Here is a 24,773-nt window from a genome sequence, read left to right on the forward strand (position 1 = left end):
GGCCAGCAGGAGTCTTGCTTCCAAGAGCACCCTCTCTGAGGAGAGGATGCCAGGATTCACTGGCACCTTCAGCTTCCTCCTGGCTTCACTCCTCCTTGCCCAAAAATAAACCACACCTGTTTCCACCTCCCAGCCTTTGCACATACCAGTCTCCCTGTCTCCCCCCATCCCCCACACGTGGCATGCCACTAGCCTACCCTCAGTTTCCTAAAAGGCACTAAGATCTTTCCAGCCTCACGGCCTCAACACATGCCAGACCCACTGCCTGGGATCCTTTTCTTTCTACTCTTGGCCAACTCAGGCCTTGGGGCCCAGTGACAGGGTCTGAGAGACTTATCCCTGTGGCCTTGAGAGGACTGAACAAACGGAAGTGTTTCTAGGTTGCACCAGTGGCATTTATTACCTACTGCCCTGCGCCTGTTAACTTCTGTCATTCTCCCCTCTCCCTGTGAGAACATGATACAGACCACAGTCTTATGCTGTGAACACACAGCTAGCTGTTCCAACTATGCCTAAGAAATCTGTCTTGTCACTGCCATGCTTGTTGTCCCCACTCACTCCCTGAGCCTCCCATCCAACAAGTTGCTCCACCACATTCTGGTGGATCTCGCTTCCTATGCTCTTCTCTAGACAAGGCCTTCCCTCCATTCCCTCTACCACTGCCCTGCCTAGAGGCTCATCCTCTCTCACATGGATTCCCCCCGCCCCACAGACTCCCCACTGCCCTCCTGGCCTACAGCCTGTCCTGTCCAATTCCCATACAATGGCTAAGGGCTCTTAAAACTCACCTGACCAGTCATTTCCCTACTAAAGCTCTCCCAAGACTCAACTTCTACCCTGATGTCTCAAGAGTGGCACTTCCAAGACTCCCTCAGTTCTAGCACCCACGCCTCCCACTTTAGCCTCATTTTTGATAGGTGGCTGGGCTCCAGCCACTCCAGAGTCCCCAGCCCTGCCCCAAACATGCTGGCTTTTCTAACACTTTATGCCTATCTTTCTGCTTTGCCCTCACGTCCTCCAGCTGCAAAATTCCTACCCATTAATAGGCAAACAATTCTGGAAGCTTTCTATGTGCCAGACACTACCTAGGCTCTTTTTGTACCTTACCTGATATACTTCTCAAAGCACCTCCCAAAAATAATAATTATTATTCCCATTTTGCAGATATGGAAACTGAGGCTCAAGAGAGGCAGGGCAAGAACTGGACTCCTAGTCTATCTGATTCCAAAACTGCTGTACACCAACCTCTCTGGGAAATGCACCAGCCCCACTTCCCCCATCCCAAGGCAGAGTCCTCTCTCCTCTGTGGTTCCATAGTCCCCTGATTTCTCGCTTGTCTCAGCTGTTGTCACCAGTGACTGTGCGTGGCTGTCTCTGCCGCCCCCTCAAGGTGAGCATCCCAAGGGCAGAACCTGGGCTAATCTGGCTGGGTCTCCAGCACCCAGAAGGGAATAAGTGCTCTGTGGGGTTTCTTGATAAAGAGATAGAAAGCCAGAAGCAGTTTGGGTGGTTTAGACACTCAGCCCCAATCTAACTAATCCTGATACCAGTGACCAAAAGCAGGACCTTCGCATCTTTGCCGCCAAAGTACAGCCCGGCCAAAAGAGAAAAGGGTCGAGCCCCTGCACGCCCTTGCCTGCGCTGCACGTGCTCGGTTTTCCTCGCCCAGGTACCGGCCGCCGGGCCGTACCAATCTCCGCGGGGGAGCGCCCGGCGGCGGACTGAGGGAGCAGCGGGAATAACCGGGCGCGCTCCCTTGAAGGAGGGCTCAGAGCTGCTCACCTCTCACTCATTCCCTGGATTCTCGCCAAGCAGGCTGCCGGCCCGCTCTGGGCCCGCGCCGAGCCGAGCGTCAGGCGTTGTTCCCCCGCGAGCAAGTGGCTTTGGCCGCGGCTTGGAACGGCCAGTCCCGCCGCGCCGCGCCCCGCCCCGCCCTCTGCGTCGCCGCCCGCCGGGTTGTGAGGTGATAAGGTGCCGCGCTCCGGGACGCCAGCGCTGTGGTCGCCGTCTCTGCTGGGCTCTAGGCTGTTTCTCCCGCGCCGCCACTGGCCGCCGGCCGCAGCTGCCGGTGTCCTAGCCGCCCAGTCTCGGCGCTGTCCCGGTGCCCCCGTGCTCTGCGCGAAGCCCTGGCCCCGGCGGCCGGGGCATGGGCCAAGGGCGCTGGGTGAGGCGGCTTCCCGAGGAGCCGTGACGGGGCGGGCTTCAGCATGAAGACCCTCATAGCCGCCTACTCCGGGGTCCTACGCGGCGAGGGTCGGGCCAAGGCTGACCCTATCCAGCGCTCTCACGGAGGACCTTCGCTGTCGCGCGAGGGGTCTGGGAGATGGGGTGAGTGTCAGCGGGGTGAGCGCCACCGCGCAGGGGGCTCCAAGGCCTGGGCAGCTTCCGTCCTGGGGTTATGGACCTGCGAGAAGATTTTCTGGGAAGGGCCCTGTGGCAGGCTGGTGGGTGCGTGTTCCTTCACTCTGGCACTCATCAGTTTTTGCGACTTCTGTTACATCACTGTCCACCACCACCCGCGGCTTGTTTCCCTCATCCGTGAGGTGGGAGTGGTCCCATCTCCCTGCACCAGGTGCCCTGGATGGGGCAGGATGGCATGGGTTTTGCAATCTCCTGAGACAGCCACCAGACGGTGACATGCCCGACTGGAACAGGTGTGTCTGCCCTGCTCTGCCCACGCCCATCCTCTCGCCCAGGCTCTGGAGCCCACCCAGCAGCAACTCTGAGCCTGGCACGCTAAGAACGCAGCGGGGAGGCCCCTGCATGTCTTCCAGGGTAACTGAGGTCCTCAGTGAATTGGCAGAGTTGCAGTGAATCCCCCTCCCACCCCCCGCAGCTTTTCCCATGCAAGGAGGAGCAGCTCTTCCAACCCCCACATCCCTTACCTAGAGTTGGAGAAACTGAATTGGGAGGAAGCATGCCTAGGGTTTCCTTAGCTGATACCTTAACCCCGGGAGACCCTGGGAAGTCACCACAGCCATCCTGGTCCGTGTGTGTCTTGCGTGAAGCCCCTCTCTCTCCTTCTAAGTCTGTATTCTGCTTTCTGAGCCTCTCTGACATGGATTTTTCTTTAGTAATGTAACAGTCGCCTACTCCACCCACCTCTGTTATAAAAATAAAGCCTGCTAATTATGGGAATTTTGAAAAATATAGACAAACAATTTCTAGTAAATCGACTGTCCAAAGATAGCTTCCTATTAGCATTTTAGTATATTTCTGATTTTCTTTATACACATTGCATAGATACAGTTGAGGACATGCTATAGATAGAGTTATGAATCTTGTTTTCTCCCCTTTAATGTAACATTGAGGTTTCTCTCCTGTTAATCAGAATCACTTATAATGATCTAGTGGTTGCAATAACCCACCTGCAACTGTACCACACTTTAACTGTGACCTGGGCATTGGCATTGGTCCTTATGTGACTATCGCTGTGGTTATCTGCCTCTCTTGGTGTGGGTGCTGCTTGTTGCCCTTGAAGAGATACACAGCTGCTACCCTGTCTCCGGGGCAAGTAGCCTGAGCTGCCCCATGCACCCTGGCAGTAGCCTCTGACAGCCCCTTCTCTCACTTGAGTCCTTTTCTGTTCCCTCTGTCCTTTGATGTCCTTTGGGAATGAAGGGACTTGCCTGTGTTCATGCATTTAAAGATGTTTTTGCACTAGATGGTGGGATAGGAATGTTCTCTGTGGTGCTACTTCCTGGAGATCCCATTCCCTCAGCTCTGCCATCCGCAGGCTAGGAGCTGTGTCTTCCAGGAGCCAGTGACCCTGGCTGTCATGTTTTTGACTTAGAGTTTGTAACTCAGGAGAACTTGTACTCTAGCGATTGGTTTTAACCAAGCCACTTAATATCATGTCAGGAACATTTCTCCATGTTTTTATCAGATCTTGAAAACTTTTTTTTTTAAAACTGGGTGCAAGGAATGTACACCACGGCGTGTAGGAAGGGCTGGTATGAAATGTAAACCAGTCAGTTTAGCTTTCTGGGATCTACTTTGGTGAAAGATTGGGTGGAGTAGGGGAGGGCACTGAAGCACATTTTGTTATCTGGGCATCTCCATTAGACCTGCTTTCTACATCCTTGGTCCTTGAAGATACTCTCCAGTGGCCTAGTTTGCCTCTGCAGATAAGGTCCCACTGTTCTGAGCTGGTGAACAGCCTGTCAGTTACAGTATTCAAGGAGAGACCATGGATTCTGTGAAGGGAAGTCCTGTGATGGGTGAGAGATTGAAATAGATACCTTGGCATCTGGTTTTTTGGCCAAAAAAAAAAAAGGCCAGCTGTGGGGGGGTGGGTAGGTGGGTGCATGCTGGTGAAGCAGGAGTCTGTATTGATATTTCCTAATTTTTGGAGGGCTGTCCTGTGCCAGGCATGGAAGCTACAGAGTTCATCAGGTCAGGAGGGATATATATCCTATTCGTCATCCTTGCCTTTGGACTAGGGATTTTTCATTTAGATGAGCCCTCTGATACCTGTCTGTATCCTCAGGGTTCAGCACAGGACCCAGCATGAGATGATGGTGGTCCCAGTAAAATTCTGAGCTGATTTGTTGTGTGAGGCTTCGAAGAGCAAGGCTAGAAACAGGAGTGGGATGATGGATGCAAGTTTTGTTTAATGAGTCCTCTCTGACAGCTGTTGAGGACTACAGCAGGCTGGGGTGGGTGAGGGTGGAGTCCTACATCACTATAGATGTGCCTGAAACTAAGTGGCTAGATTGTTGGGGGTAACTGGGAACTGAGGATTGACAGTCACCTAACCTAGTCCAAAGTCATAGGATGACAACATAGAGTGTTCTCTCCAATGCTCCCCTCTCATGCTCTCTCTATTGTTCTCTCTCATTCTCCCCTCTCCAATTCTGTGTAGCTCCCCGCCTCACCTACATCACTTCCCCAGCTGCACAGAGGCCACTTTGGGGCTGTATTACCAAGGGCTCATCTAGGCTGGGAACTGAGGGCCAAGAGTAATGTTGTATTAACAGGCTCAGTGACTCAATTGCCAGTGTTGAAATCCTGCCCCACCTCCACCCTCCTGCCCTCAAATTCAACAGGAAGTACTTGAGTTGTAAAAACTAGTGCTGGATTGGGCCCAACCCTCATGTTGCAGATGGGATCACTGGGGTCCCCGGAAAGAAGGGACTTTCCCAGGGTTATCAAAGCCAGGCTAGAACCCAGATCCATCTCCCAGTCTGTGGCCTGACTCCTTAAACCAAAGGGTGATGAGGCCATGAAGGGCTGAGTGCAGAGCTCTGTGCTTTGTAGGTTCTCAACAGTTTGCTCAATGAGTGAAGGTTGCCCTGTGGTCTCCATGATGTGAGTGGCAGCTTATCCCTTCTCAAGCTTGCCCTAGTCGATTAGAGAAACCAAGATCCCTCAGAGCTTTGGCTGCCAGCTGAACTTCCAGTTGCTCCCTCCCCACACCCAGTCACCCTTCAGACTTTCCAAACTCTTCCTCCTGGCCTGTGAAGGAAGCCCCATCTGAACAGTCCCCACTGCCTCACAACTTCCTCTCCTACCATGTCACCCACTATGCTGCAGACACATGGCAGTCTTCCTGTTCCTGCAGCATGACTCCCAATTCAGTCTTATCTCAGGGCCTTTGAATATGCTGCCTTTCTGCCCAGGTCTTTGCATGGCTGGCTCTAGAACATTCAGTCTCCTCTCAGAGGTATTCGCTGGCCACCCCATCTAGAGAGCCACTCTCAACCACCACATCTTGTTTTATTTTTATAGCCCCTATCACTACCTAAATTTTCATGTGTGCTTATATGTTTAAGCAGTTGTCTCCCCATAAAAGCTCACACCTGTAATCCCAGCACTTTGGGAAGCTAAGGCAGGTGGGCGAATCAGGAGGTTAGGAGGTCAAGAGATTGAGACCATCCTGGCTAACACAACCCTGTCTCTACTAAAAATACAAAAATGAGGCGGGTGTGGTGGCGTGCGCCTGTAATCCTAGCTACTCAGGAGGCTGAGGGAGGAGAATCGCTTTAACCTGGGAGGTGGAGGTTGCAGTGAGCTTAGATCAGACCACTGCACTCCAGCCTGGGCGGCAGAGTGAGACTGCCTCAAAAAAAAAAGAATATCAATCCCTTGGTTGGCTGGGTGCCATGGCTCATGCCTGTAATCCCAGCACTTTAGGAGGCTGAAGTGGGAGGATCACTTGAGGTCAGGAGTTCAAGGCCAGCCTGGCCAACATGGTAAAACCCCATCTCTACTAAAAATACAAAAATTAGCCAGGTGTGGTGGTACGTGCCTGTAATCCCAGCTACTGGGGAGGCCGAGGCAAGAGAATCGCTTGAACCCAGGAGGAGGAGCTTGCAGTGAGCCGAAATTGTGCCACTGCACTCCAGCCTGGGTGACAGAGCAAGACTCCATCTCAAAACAAAACAAAAAGAACAATCAGAAAGAAGAATATCAGTCCCTTGGGAACAGGAACCTTGTCTATCTTTCTCAGTATTGTGACCCCAGGATATAGCACAGTGCCTGGCACTGGTAATAGGTACTTAGTATTTGTTGAATGAAGGAATCATTAATGGGACTGCCCCATTCCTCTTGGAGGAAGCCCTGCTTTTAGCTTCAGTGTGATTCCTTGAGCTTTCCTTGGGCCTTCTCTGTACCTATAACCTCCTGTGCTGCGTGCTGAGATTGCAGCTGTTCCCTGCCCTGAGGTACCCACAGTCTGGCAAGGAGCTGGCTCCATGGCTAAGTGGCAAGTGGGCAGAGCCAGGCTCACCATAGCCACCCTTACCACTTCCCAAGGCTTATTAGAAGCCAAAGAGCCAGGATTCCAGGCCTTTTGTCTGGGATATGGCTAGGGGGCTTACTTCTCTGAGAATCTCACTCCTATCTGGAAAATAGAGTCAGAATTCTCAGATTCTCAAGGATGGAGGGTTTTGTGAACTTGTGACATTCATGTTAGTCCTTGCCATTTGTCCTGTGTTACACATACAACAGGCCTCCAATACTGTGGAGAGTGGCAGGCCCTGCTCTAGGGCATCCAGGAAGGCTTCACTGAGGTAGGGACTTGGGTTGTGGACCCTTTAGTTTATTGACTGAGCTCCTTCCGTGTGTCAGCTGCAGTCCCTGCCTTTGAGGAAGTGAGATCAGGGGATGTACACAAGATGACTGTGCAGAGTGACCTTAGCAATGACAGGAAAGACTGCAAAGAGGCGAGAGAGGGGAGGTTAATCACCCTGAGGTCAGGGAAGTCTTCCTGGAAGAGGCGACATTCAGTCTGGATCTGGAAAGATGAATAGACATTAGCAAGACAAGCAGGAATATTCAGGTACAGGAAATAGCATAAATACAGGCATGAGATTTGGATAGGAGAGACAGACTGACTTCAGGGCCTCTGAGTGACCAACCGAGGCTGAGGTCCTAGTGTACTGAGAGCCAGAGACAAGAGACAGAGAGGATGCTGGATTCAGGCCTGTGGTGGCTCACCTACGTCTGCAGCAGGAGGAAGACTTGAGAGCTCATAGGAAAGGAGCCTGGTGCAGTTAGTTTCTTGGCCTTCAACACTTTGAGGGCCTCCTGTATGGAGCTGTTGGCTGATTCGAGGGCCTCATGGGCAGGACCCAGGGCTAGGAGTCAGGCCTGGGCTCTGTCCAGCCCCTGCTTGGCCACTGACCTACTCTGCAGCCTCAGCAAACCACTACCCTTCCCGACTCTCAGTCTCCTCATCTATGAAATGAGTAGAAGTGTCAAAAGAATCTGTCCAGATTATGGTGCAGACGCAGAGAGGTAAACCTGTGAACCTTTCAGGGAAATCAATAGAAATGGGAAATACAGCTCCTTTTCTTGTGAGAGCAGAATTAGCCATTCCAAGCCCTGCATCTGCTTCCCATGTGACCTTGGGCATTACCCTGCCTCTTGGGGCCTCAGCCTTCTCATCTGCACATTGAGGAGGACTGGTTGAGATGACCCCCTTGGCTTCCCTTCATCCCTGTTGGAGAAATGTGATTCCAGTCATGTCCCTAATTGCTGTGGGACCCTTGAGGTCAGCCACCTCCTTATTCTTGTCCTCAGCTTCTCCTTGTGAAAATGGTGCAGTCATTCACTTGGGACCAAGGTAAGTGCCCCTGAAGAACCTGTCTCCCATGCTTGCCCATGTATTGCGATGGGGACATATTTTGGAGATTCCTTGGTGACATACCCACAAGCTGGTAGTGTTGCCATGGTAACCCCTTCCACTGCAGTAGCTACTTTTTGAATGTGCTAGGTCACGGTGGGTGGGGGTAGGGAAAGCGGGTCCCTGGGGTCCTCAGCAATCATGTCCAGGGTCCTGGATGTAGCTCCATGTTCGGTTTCAGGAACATGGCATCCTAAGAGCCTCACTTCCTTGACTCTACCTCTAGGAACTCTGTCCTACTTGATGAAAACCGAATAGATGGAAACCCAGGTGTATGGAGTAGCCCGAGGAGGGGCTTATATTCCCTTTAGGGTGATCTGTGGATAAAAATTCATTAGTGGATTCTAGCAGAGCACAGACGGCCCTAGTTAGCAGCAACTTCCTAATTTAATGCTAATGGGGAAACCTAGAGAGGGGAGGAAGAGGCTTAGGGGCCCAGCAAGTCTACAGATCCTCAGCCTAGCTCCCTGCAGCAGGCCCTGAGGACTGACAGCCCACTTCCCACCTGGCACACCTACCATAGCTGTGTGCTGACTCTCTAGTAGTTTGGCTTCCCCTTTGGGCTAGATGTCCCACAGGGTCCTGCTTCAAGGATACCTCATTTGCAAAACAGAACCCTTAAAGGGGATTATTAGTCTTTCCAGAAAACAACTCACTGGCGTTTTGGGACCAGGTAGATGGCTAGCTAGCTGTCTTAGGGCTCTTAGGTACCAGTGGAGGGAGTGGGCTGTGACTGGCTGTCTGCTGTCTTCTATGCCTTCAACATAGAGGCCAGGACTCCTCGACCTGTCTTTTCCAACTAGACTCACACAGTCTGTGCTGCAGTCTGGCTAAACTACTTGCAGTTAATTCCTCAAACTTGTTCTCTCTCTCATTTTCGGGCCTTTGCAATGCCATTTGCAGAACTCTACTATCTGGGGTTCTGCCCCTGTACCTTCCTCCTGGATGGCATCCATAAGAACACCCTCCTGTGGGGGTTGGGGGTTTTCCCTGCATTCCTGGTCCTGAATGACCCTTTGTTATAATTGTTTGCAGCCTTGTCTCCCAGCCATATCTGGGGTGGACAGCCCAGGAGCAGAACTCAGCCTCTAGCAGATGCCCAAGAAACAGAGGAGAGGCAGGGTCTAGAAGCTGCCCTCCTGGTGTGGAGCCTGGCATGTAAAGGGTACTTAGAAAGCACTGGTGTGAATGTTAGTGTTTGGCCTTCACCCTTCTCTCTCCCTTCCTCTGGGGCCTTCCACTGTTGCCCAGACATTAACCACCCTCCAGCTGGAGAAGACATTTCCCTCCTGATTTCCCAGAAAGCTCTGCTTGACCCTCTGTCCTGGCACAGGTCAGTCAGCTGTGGGTGGACTTGTTTCTGTCTTTGTCTAGGCCCTGTTTATTAAGCATTCAGTCATTCAGTAAACATTGATTGAGGACCTTCTCTGTGCCTGACTCTGTGCTGAGTACCAGGGCCCGGATGAATGAGACATGGTCCCTGCAAACACATACACATACCTTTCCCATAATGAGAAAGGGCTGAGTACAGGGGTGAGTTGGGACAGGCAGGGATGTGGTCAGTCCAACCTAGGCAGAGAAGAAGGAAAATATTCTAGAGAAAGAGTGAACAGGTTGGTCTCTAGCAGGCCAGTGCTCAGTGCCTGGCAGATGCCTGGTAAGCGTGTGCTAAAAGACTGACCAAACAAGACTTGGAAGCAATAGAACTCTACCTGGAGGCACTGCAGGCATGTCAGAGAGTGTGGGGAGACTTCCTGGAGGAAGGAGTCTCTGGCTGAGCACATGGTGAGGCACCAAGCGGAGACAGCTTCTTGTGTGAGGCTTGCGGGAACCCAGTCCTGGCATGGGATTCTAATAGGAGCAGGCATAACCCTCCAGAGATGGCAGCTTTGCCATGATGGGCCTCTCATCATCATGTGTGTGGACTCCCACTGAAAGGTACCTGCCTGGAGGAGCCTGGAAGAGACCTCACCTCCAGCCTTGATGAACTTTCATCTCTTTGGCACTTGGCCTGACTTCCTAGACCTCCGTGGGGCTGGAAGAGCCCGCCAGGGGACAGTATGTACTGACCCCCACTCTGCTACCTCTTCTCATGACATAGAACCTGTGACCATGCACCTCTTAAAAAACTCTATTTGCTTTCTCTGTCTGCATGCAACTTGTCCTTGCCCCTTTGGGGTAACTTGGGGGTGACCTTCTCACTCACCTAGACCCAGGGCAGACATTAGGCCCAGATGGACCCAGGTGTGGCATCCTTGGGGTTGGGCATGTGGACAGGGTGACCCCCCCCCCCGCCACCTCAAGGAGCCCAAGAGGCTGTTCGCACCTCTCTTAGCTCGCTGGCATCTTTCTGGCTCTCTTACATTCATGCCAGACACTCTGTTTAGCCCTTTTCCATAAGTTAATTAGATTCCTCATGACAATCCTGGATTAAAGCTAAGGAGGACACTGAGTCCTGGTTGCAGGGGAGTGACTTGCAAGGTCTCACTGCAGGTAAGAATCAGAGCCAGGGTTTGAATCCTAAGTCAGCCTGTCACCTATGCCTCTGTTCCTAGGCAGGGCAGGGATTATTTTACATATCAAACAAGAGAGGACACCGAGGCTTACTTGGTAATTAACCAGCATTCATACAGTCTTTACTTTTTATGAACGCTTGCCTATACATTATCTCATTTAATTCCCACAACAATCTGGCGAGGTAGGTATTAGCCCCACTGTACAGATGAGGAAGCTGAAACTTGTATAGGAAGTGATTCATCCAGGCCACTTCCTGTGAGTTAGGGTCCGGGTTCTTCTGACTCACGGTCCCCGTTCTCTGCACATTCTCCAGGCTGGCATGCCCTCTGCCAGATAGCACTGTGGAGGTGGGTAGAGGAAGCAGTGTGGGCTGTTCAGAAGTGTGAGCTGCCCACATTCTCTGTCTACCACTGCTTCCCCATGTGCGCTCAGGGCCTCTTCTCCATAGACCAGGGATCCTCCTACCCCCCTCTCTATCTCATTGCCCCAAATTAGTTTTCTTCATAGCTCTCATTGCTGTCTGATGTTACATCATGCATTAATACAGAGGTTTTTTATTTCTCCCTCAGCAGAAGTTAAGCATCCTAATAGGCAGGACATCATCTGCTGTGCTCACTACCTTTCCCAGGACTAGTATTAGAGCTTAGTACCTTGTATGTGCTCTATGCTTTGGGTCTTACTCTGTCCCTACCCACCCACCTCCCCCAGGAAGCCACCTTTGACCACTCATCCCAACTTCTTTATTCTCAGCTTCTATTTCGGGCAGTCATACACCCCGCTTTCTGGGCTCTTGAATATTTGGGTCTGCCTCATTAGAACTCCCTGCAAGGCTTTATTCCAGCAGTTTCCCCCACCACATTGCCCACTTCCCTCCTCTTTGTCCCCTAGATCTTGTCTTTGGGGCCCATGGTCTCCTTGGAGCCTCCTCTGCGCTACCATCACTCTGCGACCTCTTCTCATAACACACACCTATGGCCATGCGCCTCTGGAAAAACTCTGCTTTCTCATTATGTATACCCCTTCCCTCTCTGGAGGTGGGAGGAGCAATGCCAGTAGCCACTGCTTAATCACCTAACAAATGCCACATGCGCCTTATACACATTTTAAAATGTAATGTTCCCAAAAATTCTGTGAGGTGGGGATTATGACTCTCATCCTACAGATGAGAAAACCAAAGCTACAGTTAGGTGACTTGCCTGAGCTCACAGAGCCAGGCAGGGGCAGAGCTAGTTCAGGGCCTTCTTTCACAGATTTAGGGGCTTGGGCTGAGATACTTTTGCCCTCAGGCATGTAAGAGGAAGCCCAGAAAACTTGGGTTTCATCAGCCCCGAGGTGTGGCCTTCCTTGTCACTTTGATATCAGATATTGGGCAAAGAGGTACTCATAGACACCCTTCAACACTCCAGCCCTGCACTGGGCCCTGGGCCTGAGGGCTGCTTGGAAGCACATGGGTTGGGGGGTAGGGAGGAATCACACTCCTTGTACTGCCAGTCTCACCAGAACATCCCCATGAGACTTTAAGCATGATATGGACAGAAAGGGCTTTGCCAGGCTGTGTTCCTGAAGTCTGGGTATGAGCTGGCTTGTTTAGTGGGGCCAGCCTTCAACAGCATGGCATTGTAGAGGTGATGGGGGACCAGGAGCCTGAATCCCTGCCTTAAGTCCTGGCTCCCACACCCTGACATCAAGCAAGTGGTTTTGAATCTTTTGGCCTCACCTCACCTCAGTTTCCTTCTCTGTGAAGCGGATTACCAGTCCTCCCCTTGTCTGCCTTCCCAGAGAGTGCTTTGGGACGGTAAAACCCCACATAGACACAGGAGAAGTGGATTACTTTCTGGGTGGTAAGAGAGCTGCTCCGTGTCTCACTGTCAGCTCTACTCCCTCTGCTTTCCCCAAATGTAGGAGCAAATGAGCTGTGTAAAGCAAGTGCTGCCCAGGAGCAGCTATTTGAGCCAGTTGTTGGGAATCTTCCCCTATAGCCTGTCTCATCTCCCCCCACAAAACAAAGACACCTATAGGTAACAGGGTTGTGTTCCCTTTATAGGCGGGGAAACTTGTGCCTAGGGAGGGCAAGAGAGGCTCATCCCCCATCTCTGGGGTTGGTCCTCAGTGATGGGGCTGGCTTGGCCTCCTGCCAGGTAGCCCAGTCTAACTTGGGCATCCAGGCCTATAGCTGCCTCTGAGGTAGCTCTGGATTTACTTACGGATTTGCTCAACCATGCAGTAAACCTCTATGAGCTCCTTTTACCACAGACAAATCAGGTACCAAGTCCTGGCACCCAAGAGTCACTGGCAGTGGGATGGCCAAGTAAAGTGACACTGGTGCTATGGGAGTGTGCAGAGAGGGTGCGGGTGTGGTGAGGGAGCAGGTTGGAGCTGGGACTTAGCTGGATGCTGAGGCTCCCTGGTGGCCCTCCTCTGGAGTCACGAACAGTCAGACAGGGTGTGAAGGTGGGGGCATGTGGTGGCATCTGATTGCAGCATCGACATCCCCACCAGCTTCTGCTGGGCTCCTCTCAGCCACAGCTGGGGCAGAGGAAGTACTGACAGCCAGGTGGCAAGGGCTAGCAGTGGCCTGGGGGTGCCCAACCAAACCCTGACTTCCCATCTGCCTGAGCAACTATACCAGAACTGCTGCAAGGTGGTAAGCTCTAAGTCCCAAATACCCTGCCAGGAGTCCTCAGGAGGGTAGATGCTAGAGATCACAGACTTCGCCCTTCTTACCCCCACTTCATAGATGGGGAAACTGAAGCCCAGAGAGGTGAGGAGACTTAGCATGGGAGTTGGTGGCAGAGCTGAGACTAGAACCCCAACTCCTGCTGCCACTTTACCTGCTGTAGAAAATGCCTGCTCCTGACCTACCCCTCTGAAGGAAAACAGGTTATTCATTTATCCCTTTCCCCTCTGAGCTCCCTACCACTTCCCCCTGCTATGTTGTGGGAAGCATAGAGAAGGAACTGGGAAACCCACAACATCGGGGCAGATGCAGGCCTGGAGGTTGGGCCTGAATTTAGTTCAGCTCTGCCAACCTCCAGCTGAGCGACTTTCACCCAGTGTCACCATCAGAATGGGGTGTTGATGCCAAACTCATAGGAGTCCAAGTGCCTGTGCAAGGGCATGGGTGGGGGGGTCCCAAAGCTTTATGGGCCTCTTGTGCATCATACCTGTCACTCAGCCCTGCAGAGAGGGAGCTCAGGGGCCTGAGGAGAGGCCAGAGTACCCCCTTGGGGCTGCCAGGGCACTAGGGATCCAGATAAGGATCAGACCCAGGCCTGGCCCTCAGGCAGTTTCTAGTGTGATGCAGAATCAGCTTGTAATCAGCACTTAGTACAAGGTCAGGGGCTATGGATGCCTTGAAGAGGACTCTCTTGTTTCTCCATTGTGCAGGTCTCACTTTATCTTCAAATAGGTTATCTTCACAGGTGGTAAGATGGCCTCTGGCAATTCCAGGCTTGCATAGACCTTAGAGTTTATCATCCCAGAGAAGGAAAGGCCTTCTCTTTCCAAAGGCTTCCTGGAAGACATGCTGCCCTAGATAGGTTCGAAACCTCTCTGGGTTTTGAAGGATTTGTTGCTTTATCTCATTGTGAGGGAATCTTCAAGTGAGCAAAGCAGGGAAGGCCTCTACCTAGAATATTTCTTATGTGGACTGGGAGCTCCTACTGGCCTACATGGGGTTCAACATCCATGGCCAGGCCAGGTCCCAGGCCCGGGCTCCATGGTCAGCCAGGTTGGGATTGTCTGAGAAGGCCTGGGCCTGAGACTGCAGAGGAGCAGTCCTCCTAGCTCCCTCTCCAGGAGCCTCCCCACTCTGACCCCCATAGAAGCACTTGGCATTTGGTATTTGGGACCTAGAGCTCACCACCTTGCAGCAGTCCCAGTACAGTTGCCCAGGCAGATAAGAAGTGAGGGTTCACTTGGTAGACTGCATTTTCCACTTGTTAGCAGAGCAAGCTGTGGGTGGTAGTTGGGGCTGGATAAGCCAGGGTGAGAACCAAACGAGCAGTGTGGGAAAAGCCTGAGCTCTAACCCACCTTGCTGTGGGACTTGTGAGACTCCCACAGGCCCTCAGTTTCCAGTCTATACAATGGGGTGAGGGTTGAACTAGGTGGTGTGTGTTTCCTGCACTATGACTTTACCTAATTTTAAGACACCTAATAAGCTTAGCAGAAAGATTTGAATTAGACATGGTGATGAATTTTTGGGTCTTCTCGGTTGTTTCAGTTCAGGATATGTCATCAGTGAAATTTCTGTACTCCTCCTCCAAGCAGGAGAGCTGGACAGGATCTGGCCCTGGCACCAAGGTTGGGAGCTTGATAAGCTGACTCCCAGGGCACCTATTCCCTAAGCACCCCTCAAACCTCTGGCTTCAGGGGCCTGTCTGCAACAGGAAGCAGTCAGCCACGAGAAGGCGTCCATTGCTTTTTTTTTGTGCGGAGTAGAAGGTGGTGTTCCCCAGTGCTGTCCCTCACCCCTACCTGAGTCTTTGGACTGAAGCACTTATAGTGGTGTTTCTCAGACTTAATCACCTGGGGATCTTGTTAAAATGCATATTTTGATTCAGTAGATCCAGTCTGGAGCCCAAGGTCCTGCATTTCTAACCTGCTCACAGGTGATGCTGATGCTGCCCTTCCCAGACCACACTTTGAGTAGGAAAGTACTAGAGTACATTTTGTCTTCTGTCTAGCCAGGGCATCCAGCCTGCCTCAGATGGAGCAGGAACTCACCTGCCATTTAACCAACCCCAAGTGAAGCAGGAGGCCATGGCTCAGGAGGCAGAGCCAGTTGCTGGAAGATGACTTGGCCGTCTCCAGTCCTTGGACCAAGGGTTCAAGCCTATGCTAGGACTTCACTTCCCTTCCTTATATACTCACTCAGGACTGTCCCCACTTGTAGGTGAAGGTGAAAGGTCATGAGACCCTCAAGGATAATCATGCGATGAACTCATCTGTCTAGGCTCCACTGACGGACAGGCTGACCAGGGCTTGAGCATTACCTTCCCACTGTGTCCTGTGTATAGAGCGTTTGCACTCAGCAGCTGCTCTGAGGAAGGGGGAGATCCTCTAAGCAGGGTCAGGAATACTGAGTTTCAGTCCTGGCTCTGCTGCCTACTACCTGGGTAGCCCTGGGCCAGTCAGTTCCCGTCTCTGAGCCTCAGTCTCCCTGGCTGTCTAATTAGGCTATACTGGATGACCCCAGAGGGCCCTCAGGCTCTAGGATGGATTGTTGGGCAACTCTGGAGATGGGACAGTCCTATGAAGGTAGGATTTTTATAAAGTGGGTGAAGGAGCTATTATGAGGCAGACATCTGGAATGGCTCTGTGGCCCAGCCTTTTTATATGCTTTTGTGAGTTCACATCCTGCCGCCTCCACCCCAGTTATGCCTGTGAAGTTATTAAATGCTACTGAGCACCCAGTTTATGCACTGAGTATATGGCAGTGAGCCCTGCAAGCTTGCCTGGGGTCACATAGTGAGTGGAACCAAAGTCTGAACCTAGGTTTAACTCTTCTGCTAAACCAAGCCTCTTTCCTCCAGGGAAAGGGGCCATCTTGAGGCCTAGCATTTCCTACCTTCCTCCTAAAAGTCAAAGCATTTGTTAACTTGATAAGGGTAGGTCTCTTTCTAAACTTGGCTGCAGCTTTGTTCTACAGATTTTAAAGAAAAGCAAAGGCTTCAGTGTAGCCCCCTAAATCCCTCTCTCTCCCTGCTCCCAGCTTACATGCTAAGTTGAAAGGTTATGAGACCCTCAAGGACAAGATTGTGACTAATTCATCTGCACTCTGGGCCTTGCATGGAGTAGATGGTATGAAGGAATGTTTGATGGGCACACAGTAGTCTCTTGGTGAAGATATGTTGAACAAAGGGCATGTACTGGGGGCTCAGCAAAGAGGGATTCGAGGTGGCCTACTGTTTCAGCTGCTGGAAGGAATGGGGTATGGGTGAGGAACCTTTACCCATGCTCTTTTCCAGTGCCATCTCTTGCAGTCACCAGGCTCCTGTCCTCACTGCCCATCAGCTGCTGGAGTCTAGAGCGTCATCCTGGGGGCACCAAGCCAATTAAGTGGGGACATCTCGTCCTGAATTCCAGGCTTGGCACTTGCTTGATAGCAAATGTAATTACAGCCCTCAGTGTCCTTCATGCTGCCTAAAGCTCACTAGCCACTGGGTCCTTTGGAGAAGCAAAGGCTCCCACCTGACTCCTTTCTGGGCCCCACGCTTTGTGCACTGAGGTGAAGCTGAAGATGTAAATCTCTCTGAAAGTGGTAGTGGTGTGGCAATCAGTGGTATTGGGGGTGGGGACAAGAGGATTCACCTCCTTGGAGAAGAGGTATTAGTCCGGGACATACAGGAGGTAGGGCAGTGGTTGGGGATGCTCAAAGTACACTTGGAAAAAAAAAACATTGCAAATTGGATGTTGAACCTCTGTCCTTGGTCTCACAGACAGATAGGAAAGATTAAATATTTGTACTAGATCCAGATAAAGGACAGGAGTTTGACTGGGGTGGAGGGGACGGAAGAGAACTGGTAATTACGAGAGATTTCCCAAGGCCCAGCCCTGGGACTAGTCTCTTTAGATACTTCATGTAGTCTCCAGAATGACCCTCGGAGTAGGATACCATTCCTATTGTGTATCTATAGAAACTAGAGCACAGGGAAGTATGCCAACAGCCCAGAGTAACAAAGCCATGGGGTTGGGGGCTAGGATCTGAACGTGGGGCTGTCTGATTCTGTAGTGGATGCTCTTCTCACATCTAGAAGGGTAGCTGTGGGAGGTGGAATTTGTACTAGTGACCACATAGCTGAAGTGCAGGGTGACAATAGACTGACATCTGCCCTCTGCCGTAGGTACTGGCTCCAGCATCCTCTCCGCCCTCCAGGACCTCTTCTCCATCACCTGGATCAATAGGTCCAAGGTGGAAAAGCAGCTACAGGTCATCTCAGTGCTCCAGTGGGTCCTTTCCTTCCTGGTAATGGGTAAGCTGGGCCTTAGAGGGAGAGTAGTTGGGCAGGCATGGTCCACTTCCCCAACAGAGGTTAGAGCAGGAGCTATGCTCTGCAGGGGTGAGGGGGTAATAGTAACCCTTACACAGGCTGCCCCCACCCATCACCTTTCCACATCCCAGATCAAGTGCTCTACCCCTCAACATGCATGAGGATTCAGTGAGATTCTGTGGGAGATGGTGTGATGGTTCCCATTTACAGATGGGAAACCTCAAGTCTTAGAGAAGCTAGGTAACTTGCCCAAGGTGACACAGATTTGATTCCCTGTCTTTAGAACCACTAAAGCCTGTGCCTTTCCCACAGTGCCACCCTGCCCACCAACAGACATTTTCCAGCAGGTATGTTACTTTGCCTTAAGGTGGTTGCCAGGTTTAAGTCTTGAATCTCCTGCAAACAAGCTGTGAACCTACAAAGGTTACTTGAGCTCTCTGAGTGTTAGTTTCCTCATTCTGAGTATGAGGAAAGTGCCTGCTTCACATGGATTTTGTAATGATTGAAGATAAAAAATGAGAGTACCTGACACAGGGCCTGGTCATGATGGGCCCCCATTACATAGGAGTTGTTGGGAGGTAGCCTGAGACCCTACTCCCAGCCCACACCCATCCTCTGCTGAACACATTCCCTAGCTACTTCCCAAGGCCTGCTCCCAGCTGTCTCTCAGCACAGCCCATGTCGGTGCTTTGGTTGCTTTTTCTGCAGGTCTGGCTAGATACTCTCACTCCTTAGGTTGCCATCTAGGCCAGGGGCAGGACAACACAGATTAGCTTAGGGGAGGTAAGAGGCCTCTTCTTATTCCCCAGACCCCTGTGCTCTCAGCATAGCAGACAGCTTCCCCAGTATGATAAGGCAGATGAACCTGCTGCAGAGCATCACAGAGTACATTCCAGTGCCTGTGAGTGAGTCCCTCTGGGTGACCCACTCTTTGGGACTGTATAGGCTGGTAGGGGATCATCAGGACTTACCATGTCAGTGCTGAGCAACTGTCCTTCCAGCAGGCGCATGGGGGGGGCTCTGAGACTCTGAGACCATGTTCGCAGGGCCAAGGGATGGAACTTCACAGGTGAGGAAATGGAAATTTACAGAGTTCATCAACTACCTGATACTGTGAAGCACATTAAATGGCAGAGTTGGGATTTGAGCAGAAACTCAGTGCATTACCTAAGGTAGCCCACCTTACTGGAAGCCCAGAATTAGTGAAACAGGGCTGAAACAGGCAGTCTTCACCTTTAGGCTTTGGGGGAGGAATCCATGAACCCTTAAAATTAGATGCAAAATTATATATGAGAGTATATGCACATTTTTCTCAGGAGAAGGGGCATAGCTGTCCTCAAAGTCTTACAGGGACATGCAGCCTCAAGAAGACAAACACTGGTTGGAAGAACTGAGCAAACTAAACGGACTCCCTCACGGCTCAGACCCCTAGCATGGCTTGCATTTGGCCACTTACTAGAACCCCAGAGTTGTGAGCATAGTGTGACCCGTCCTTATTCAAAAAGGAAGTAAAGAAGAAAGTACTGGGACCAGGACAAGAACCCAGGGACTCTAGCCTCCCAGACTCCCTGCCTAGTCTGCTATACCAGCTCCCTTTGTCCTCTGTTGCACCCAAAAGCCATCACTATCCCTGTCTTAGTAGGTTTGGGCCTGGCTGTTGCGGAGCTGAGCAGCTTGGAGAACACCAGCCCATATGGCATGTGATGGGGTCTGGCCCCAGGCTGTAGGTTAACAATTGATCAGACCCAACCACATCCCAGAAACCGGCCCAGCATCTTCTCAGCACCCTCGCCTTGCAAGACCTGGTTGGACAGGCAGATCTGCTGAGCTACTACTAATTACCGCCCTCAGCAGCCCCAGCCACTCCCTACCTCTGCCTCTCAAACCTGCTGGCAGAGGCTTACCTGGCAAGCAAAGGCCATGGTGGCTCTGTTGGTCTCTCTCTGGACCACCACTTTGTGCCATGGAACTCTCTGGCATTCTGGTGAGGTCTGTGCCCTTTCTCAGTGTTTTAGAGCATTTAATACAAGATATGTTGGATTTCAGAGGAAACTACTGATAATAAAATATAAATATCTAAACAAAAACAAAAAAAAAACAAAGGAAAATATATATATATATATAAAATATCTACACATTTAAAAAAGCTGATTAGACATGTAATAACAGATGCCTTTTTATTACTGTAAATAAAAAAGATCTAGTAGCAAGTGTAATAATTACTATAATTCTTAAGTAGTGAGAAGAAATGATTTTTTAAGATATCTGCAACTGCTACAAAGTTACATGAAAATACCTTTGTTATCTATTTATGTCATAAGTACTGCTAGTAATTCTGTGATTTATTACATTGGTAAGTAAAGGAAATGCCAAATTTCTATAAGAGATAAGTGAAAATTTAGATGTCATTTGTTTCCCCATTAAAGTCCATGGATATTATGTGCCAGGCTGAGTAAGTTCAAACATCATATTTAATTTTCCTAATGCCATGTAAGGAAATTAAGGCTTAGGAATGGGGCTTGGCCAGTAAATGGCAGGGCCAAGGCTCCAGGTCTGTTTGGTTCCAGAGTCCACACTCTTCACCAGGCCACACTGCTGCCTTCCCTGCCATTAAGCGTCCACAGGCTGCCCTGCACTATGGGCCTCGGGGCTCCAGAATTTTATATTACAAGTTTCTTTGTAGGCCATCATGATGTGCAGGGAGGGGGTGATATGTGAAAGTGGTCCTGAACCTTCCATGTATGGGACAAGCAGGGCCTTCTAAGCTTCTCATGAGCTCAGCAACAGTGGTTTTTGCTGCAGCCCCACGACCTAAGAGCAAAGGCTGCTGTTCAGAGGACCAGGATTAGGCTCTGAGAAAGGAAGGTCATTTGGTGGATTTAGTTCATCCTTTTGCCCTTCCTGTATTTCGTTTCTGAGGATGAAGAGATTAATCTGACCTGGTTTCTGCTCCCAAGGAGCTCAGGGGCTAAAGGACTGTCTGCTGGAGGGAGTCTAATGAGGGAGGCATATGATGAAAGGGATGGTGAGTGGTTTCAGAGAGGACTGTGGACACATAGGGGAGGGAAGGGAGCCTCCAGCTGAGAAAGGCCAGGATAAAATTCAGTCTCTGGAAGCCCCATCAGGTCTCCTCTTCTCCACTGAGGCTGCCTCAGCAGTGGACTAAGGACAAATGGGTAGGGATATATACCTTCTCAGAGAGACCAGCTCTCTAAGCAATGAGGCTTGGAGCTCAGCCTCTTCTGGTTCCTCTACCCCTCAAGAGAGAGGTTGCTGGAAGCTAGGTTTCCAGGATGCTCAGACCACAGCCTGAAACTAATGATTCCTGCCCAGCCCACCTGGAGCATCCAATTAGAGGATACCACTAAAGGAGCCTGAATGCCTGCGGAGTCAGTGGGGGGCTAGAGTCATCCCTTTTCAGGCCTAAGAAAGGGAATCGGGCAGACTACTGAACAGTAAGATGACTTTGTAGGCAGCATTTAGACATAGCTATTCACCAAGCTACTGTAAACTTTTCACAGTTTGCTTTTAACAGGCTCTTGTAGGCTGCACATGCTTCCCTAGAAACTCATCTTCCCTATCTGAGATGTCACACTCCTAAGCTGGTCCTGAAAAATTGGACATCTCGTCACTCGGTGTTCACTGCCCCTCCCAGAAAGAGAGTTGTACCCTGTTTTTAGCTACCCTGGGGAGAGGCTGGCCCAGGAGTCTAAAACAGGGCTAGATTGGGGGTCAACAAGGGGCTACCATTTCCCTCCCCATAGGCTCATGGAGAGTCTACATCCAGCCTTATCTTCTCCCATGGGAAACCAGAGGAGGCTCAGCATGGTGAGAAGAACATGGCATCCAGAGCCAGGCAGCTTACAATGCCTGGGACCACCGGGGGTTGGGCACACAGCAAGGGTTGGCCTCCCTTCTTGGGCAGTGAAGAGAGTCCTGGAAGGAGGCCATGCTTCTACCAAACACAAGTATCTGCTGCCTTTGCCCTTGTGCTGAATGCTAGGGATCAAAGAAGAAGGGGTCCTCTAGTGTGGGGAATTCACAGGCAAGAGATAATGTGTAGATAGTATTATATTGCAGAACACTTCTTGAAGAGCTGAGGTCTGAGATAGGCCTTAAAGGCTGGGTAAAAAATGGAAGGAAAGAAGCCTGCTGAGGGCAGCTAGTGGCAAGCCATAGGCATGGCACAAGCTCTCCTTCCCTTCTGTGCCAGGCCAGGTTAGTCTGTTTTCTGGCCTACAGGCCCAGAACATGGTGACCAATGGAAGCCAGCCCCCGGGCAAGTGTTCCAAGTGTGCTGTTAGGGTTTTTTCTTTAACTTTTGAGACAGGGATTCCCTCCGTCACTCAGGCTGTAATGCAGTGGCACAGTCATGGCCCACTGCAGCCTCAAACTCCTAGCTTAAGCAGTCCTCCCACCTCAGCCTCCTGAGTAGCTGGGACTATAGGTACATGCCACCTTGCTCAGCTAATTTTTAAATTATTTTAGAGATGGGGTCTTGCTATGTTACCCAGGCTGGTCTTGAACTTCTGAGCTCAAACAGTCCACCCACCTCAGCCTCCCAAAGTGCTGGGAGCCACTGTGCCTGGCTGCTGAGGTTTTTGAGGGGAGGGAGGCTGATGAGCTCTGGACTTTGACTTGGGACTGCCTGACCATACGTTATGTTGGAAGGGGGCCAGCGCTTCTCCTGGGCAAGCATCCCCTCTTAGGTCCCTCCAGTGATGGTCTGGGACTTTGGCGAATTTATAAAATCTGATGCAGAGAATGGGCTTTAGAGTCAGACCTGTGTTTGAATCCTGGCTCTGCCACTGTCCTGCCAGGTGCCTTTGGGCAAGTTACCTCATCCTTGAGCCTCAGTGTTCTTATCTCTAAAATGGGGCAAAGTTGCCCTGCCTCACACTTAAGACAATGACTCAGCCCAAGTCTTGAGATGCAGAGGCACTGGGTAGGTGTTCCCTCCTCTTATCCACAGTGTCTAGGCTGGGCGCTGGCATGGGGGCACACAAGGAGGGGACAGTAAGAACAGCTTCACAAGAACTGAAGCCTGTCTCCTTCAGTGCTCCTGCTCAGATAACATGGAACCCATGGGCCCCTCAATGCCAGGACAGTCCATCAGAGTCTGGGAGATGAGGCTCCTCTTGTCTCGGGATCCTGCGCCTCACTGTGCTAAGCAATCCTGTAGTTATTTCTTAGGGGATGTGGGCCCCATGCCCATGGCCCTGGCTGTGCCTAGCTTAGTGCCACAGTAAATACTTATCCACCATGGCCCAGAGGGGAGATGAGGCCCAGCAGGACCTGACCTGTGGCCATCTGTCCCCCAGGAGTGGCCTGCAGTGCCATCCTCATGTATATATTCTGCACCGATTGCTGGCTCATCGCCGTGCTCTACTTCACTTGGCTGGTGTTTGACTGGAACACACCCAAGAAAGGTAAGTGCAAGGCCTCCCTTGCCTACCCCTCACCATGGGGATGCTCTCCCTCCTGCACAAGCTGAAGGGCCTCATCCTGAGTGCTGTCTCTTTTAAAACCTGCTTTGTGAAAAGCACTGAGCTAGTCCAGTGGGTAGTTTTGGGGGGAGGTTAAAAGCTGCTCAAAGGGCACTGTTCTGGTCCTCAAAAGAGTTCACAGTTGAGGATTTGTATAACATGAGGCAACGAATGTGGAAAGGGGCCCAGTGGGAAGGGGGCAAAGATGCTGCATGGGGTGATGGTCACTGCTTGGGTTTCACACTGGCCCTGTCCTGTCTGCCTTGCCCAAATGTACCCCCAACCCCACCAACTCTGTATTTTATCCCCTGGAAGGTGGCAGAAGGTCACAGTGGGTTCGAAACTGGGCTGTGTGGCGCTACTTTCGAGACTACTTTCCCATCCAGGTAAAGTGCTGTGGGTGTTGTCTTGGGAGAGTGGGAATGGATTGGAAATCTGAACTCGTGCTTAACCCACCCACAGGGAAGCAAATTTAGACCAGGTTGGTCTCTGGGTTTCCTTCCTACTGTGCCACTGGCTGTGCTGGGGGCCCCACTGCTCTTCTGAGTACCCATCTTCTCTGTGCCATCCCCGAGGTCCTGACAGGGAAACTGTGGCTCTGTCTGGCTCTGCCTGGTCTGCAAGCTGGGCTGGTGAGGCACAGCCATCTGGCCTTGATGCATGTGGGCAATACTGGTGAATTAAGGATAACTCTGGCAGAATCCTGAAGGTTTTCACCACAGGGGAAAGACTTGTATGGCTAGCTCACTCAACACCCTAGTCCCAGCACACCCTAGCTGCTAGAGGACCCCCACAGAAGGGAGGGGTGCTGAAGAGTGGAGGCAGTGCGTGAGTGCAAAAGTGTTCTGGCAGGTGCAGGGTGGTGTATATTTTCTGTTTTGAGTCAGTGACTGAGATATCCTGATGTGCTGCCTGGGGGCAGTGGCTGGGTAACCCTGCATTCCTTCACTGCATCTGGTATTGTGGGGGTGGCAGGGCCAGCTCCTTCTGCTCATCCTTAGCCTAAGCCCAGTCTTTCCAGGACCTTCCTGCTTCTCAGGGTCAGGGTTCCTTCTCCTTTTCCTGACCCCATCTATCTGACCGCAGAAAATTGGAAGCTGTTTTTGTTGGGAGAAAGTTGCATCATAGGACCCAACCCTCTCATTTTGAAGGTAAAGAAACTGAGCCTCAGAGATGGGCAGGACTTGTCCAGGCTGCATAGTCTGGTATGATGACAACACTGCAACCATGATCCAGGCTTATTGAATCCAGGGCCCAAGTTCTTTTTCCACTGATTTACTACTGCCTGTTTCTGTGGGAGAGATTCAATCCCTGAATTTACCCATTGGATTGATTCTAGCTTCCTGGGTCTCCCTCTCCCATTTTGCTGCTAGATATCTGCGTTTAAGTTCCTGCCCTGTCACTCCATTCATTTTCCCACCACCCTTGCTCCCTGTCCAGTGCGTGGCTCTGTGCTGGGTATAGGGACATGTCAGCCCTGACCTTGGGGTGGGCTCACTGTCTAATGGATCCTGCTAGACTTTGTTACTTTCTGCCATGGGGCCATGAGCAGACTTTCTCAAGCTTGCTGAGCCTCATCTGCAAAATGGAGCTGTCTATATGATGAGAAGTGATCAGTTCTAATTGGGTGTGAGTGATGATAGACTTC

The 24,773-nt window shown here is 51.2% G+C and overlaps 1 protein-coding gene across 1 annotated transcript in view; it reads left to right on the plus strand.

Annotated features, from left to right (window-relative positions):
- The first annotated feature begins 1,955 nt into the window (after positions 1 to 1,955).
- Positions 1,956 to 24,773, plus strand: part of DGAT2 (diacylglycerol O-acyltransferase 2) — a 32,344-nt gene continuing 9,526 nt past the window's right edge. Inside the window, exons 1-4 of the mRNA XM_032259106.1 lie at positions 1,956 to 2,328; positions 17,493 to 17,621; positions 22,961 to 23,068; positions 23,441 to 23,511. Of these exons, the coding sequence (XP_032114997.1) occupies positions 2,208 to 2,328; positions 17,493 to 17,621; positions 22,961 to 23,068; positions 23,441 to 23,511 (429 nt within the window). The 5' untranslated portion in view covers positions 1,956 to 2,207. The remainder of the gene's footprint in view (positions 2,329 to 17,492; positions 17,622 to 22,960; positions 23,069 to 23,440; positions 23,512 to 24,773) is intronic.

This window comes from Sapajus apella, unplaced genomic scaffold, assembly GCF_009761245.1.
Source record: "Sapajus apella isolate SASKATOON/1434 unplaced genomic scaffold, GSC_monkey_1.0 scaffold106, whole genome shotgun sequence".
NCBI classification, from domain to species: domain Eukaryota; kingdom Metazoa; phylum Chordata; class Mammalia; order Primates; family Cebidae; genus Sapajus; species Sapajus apella.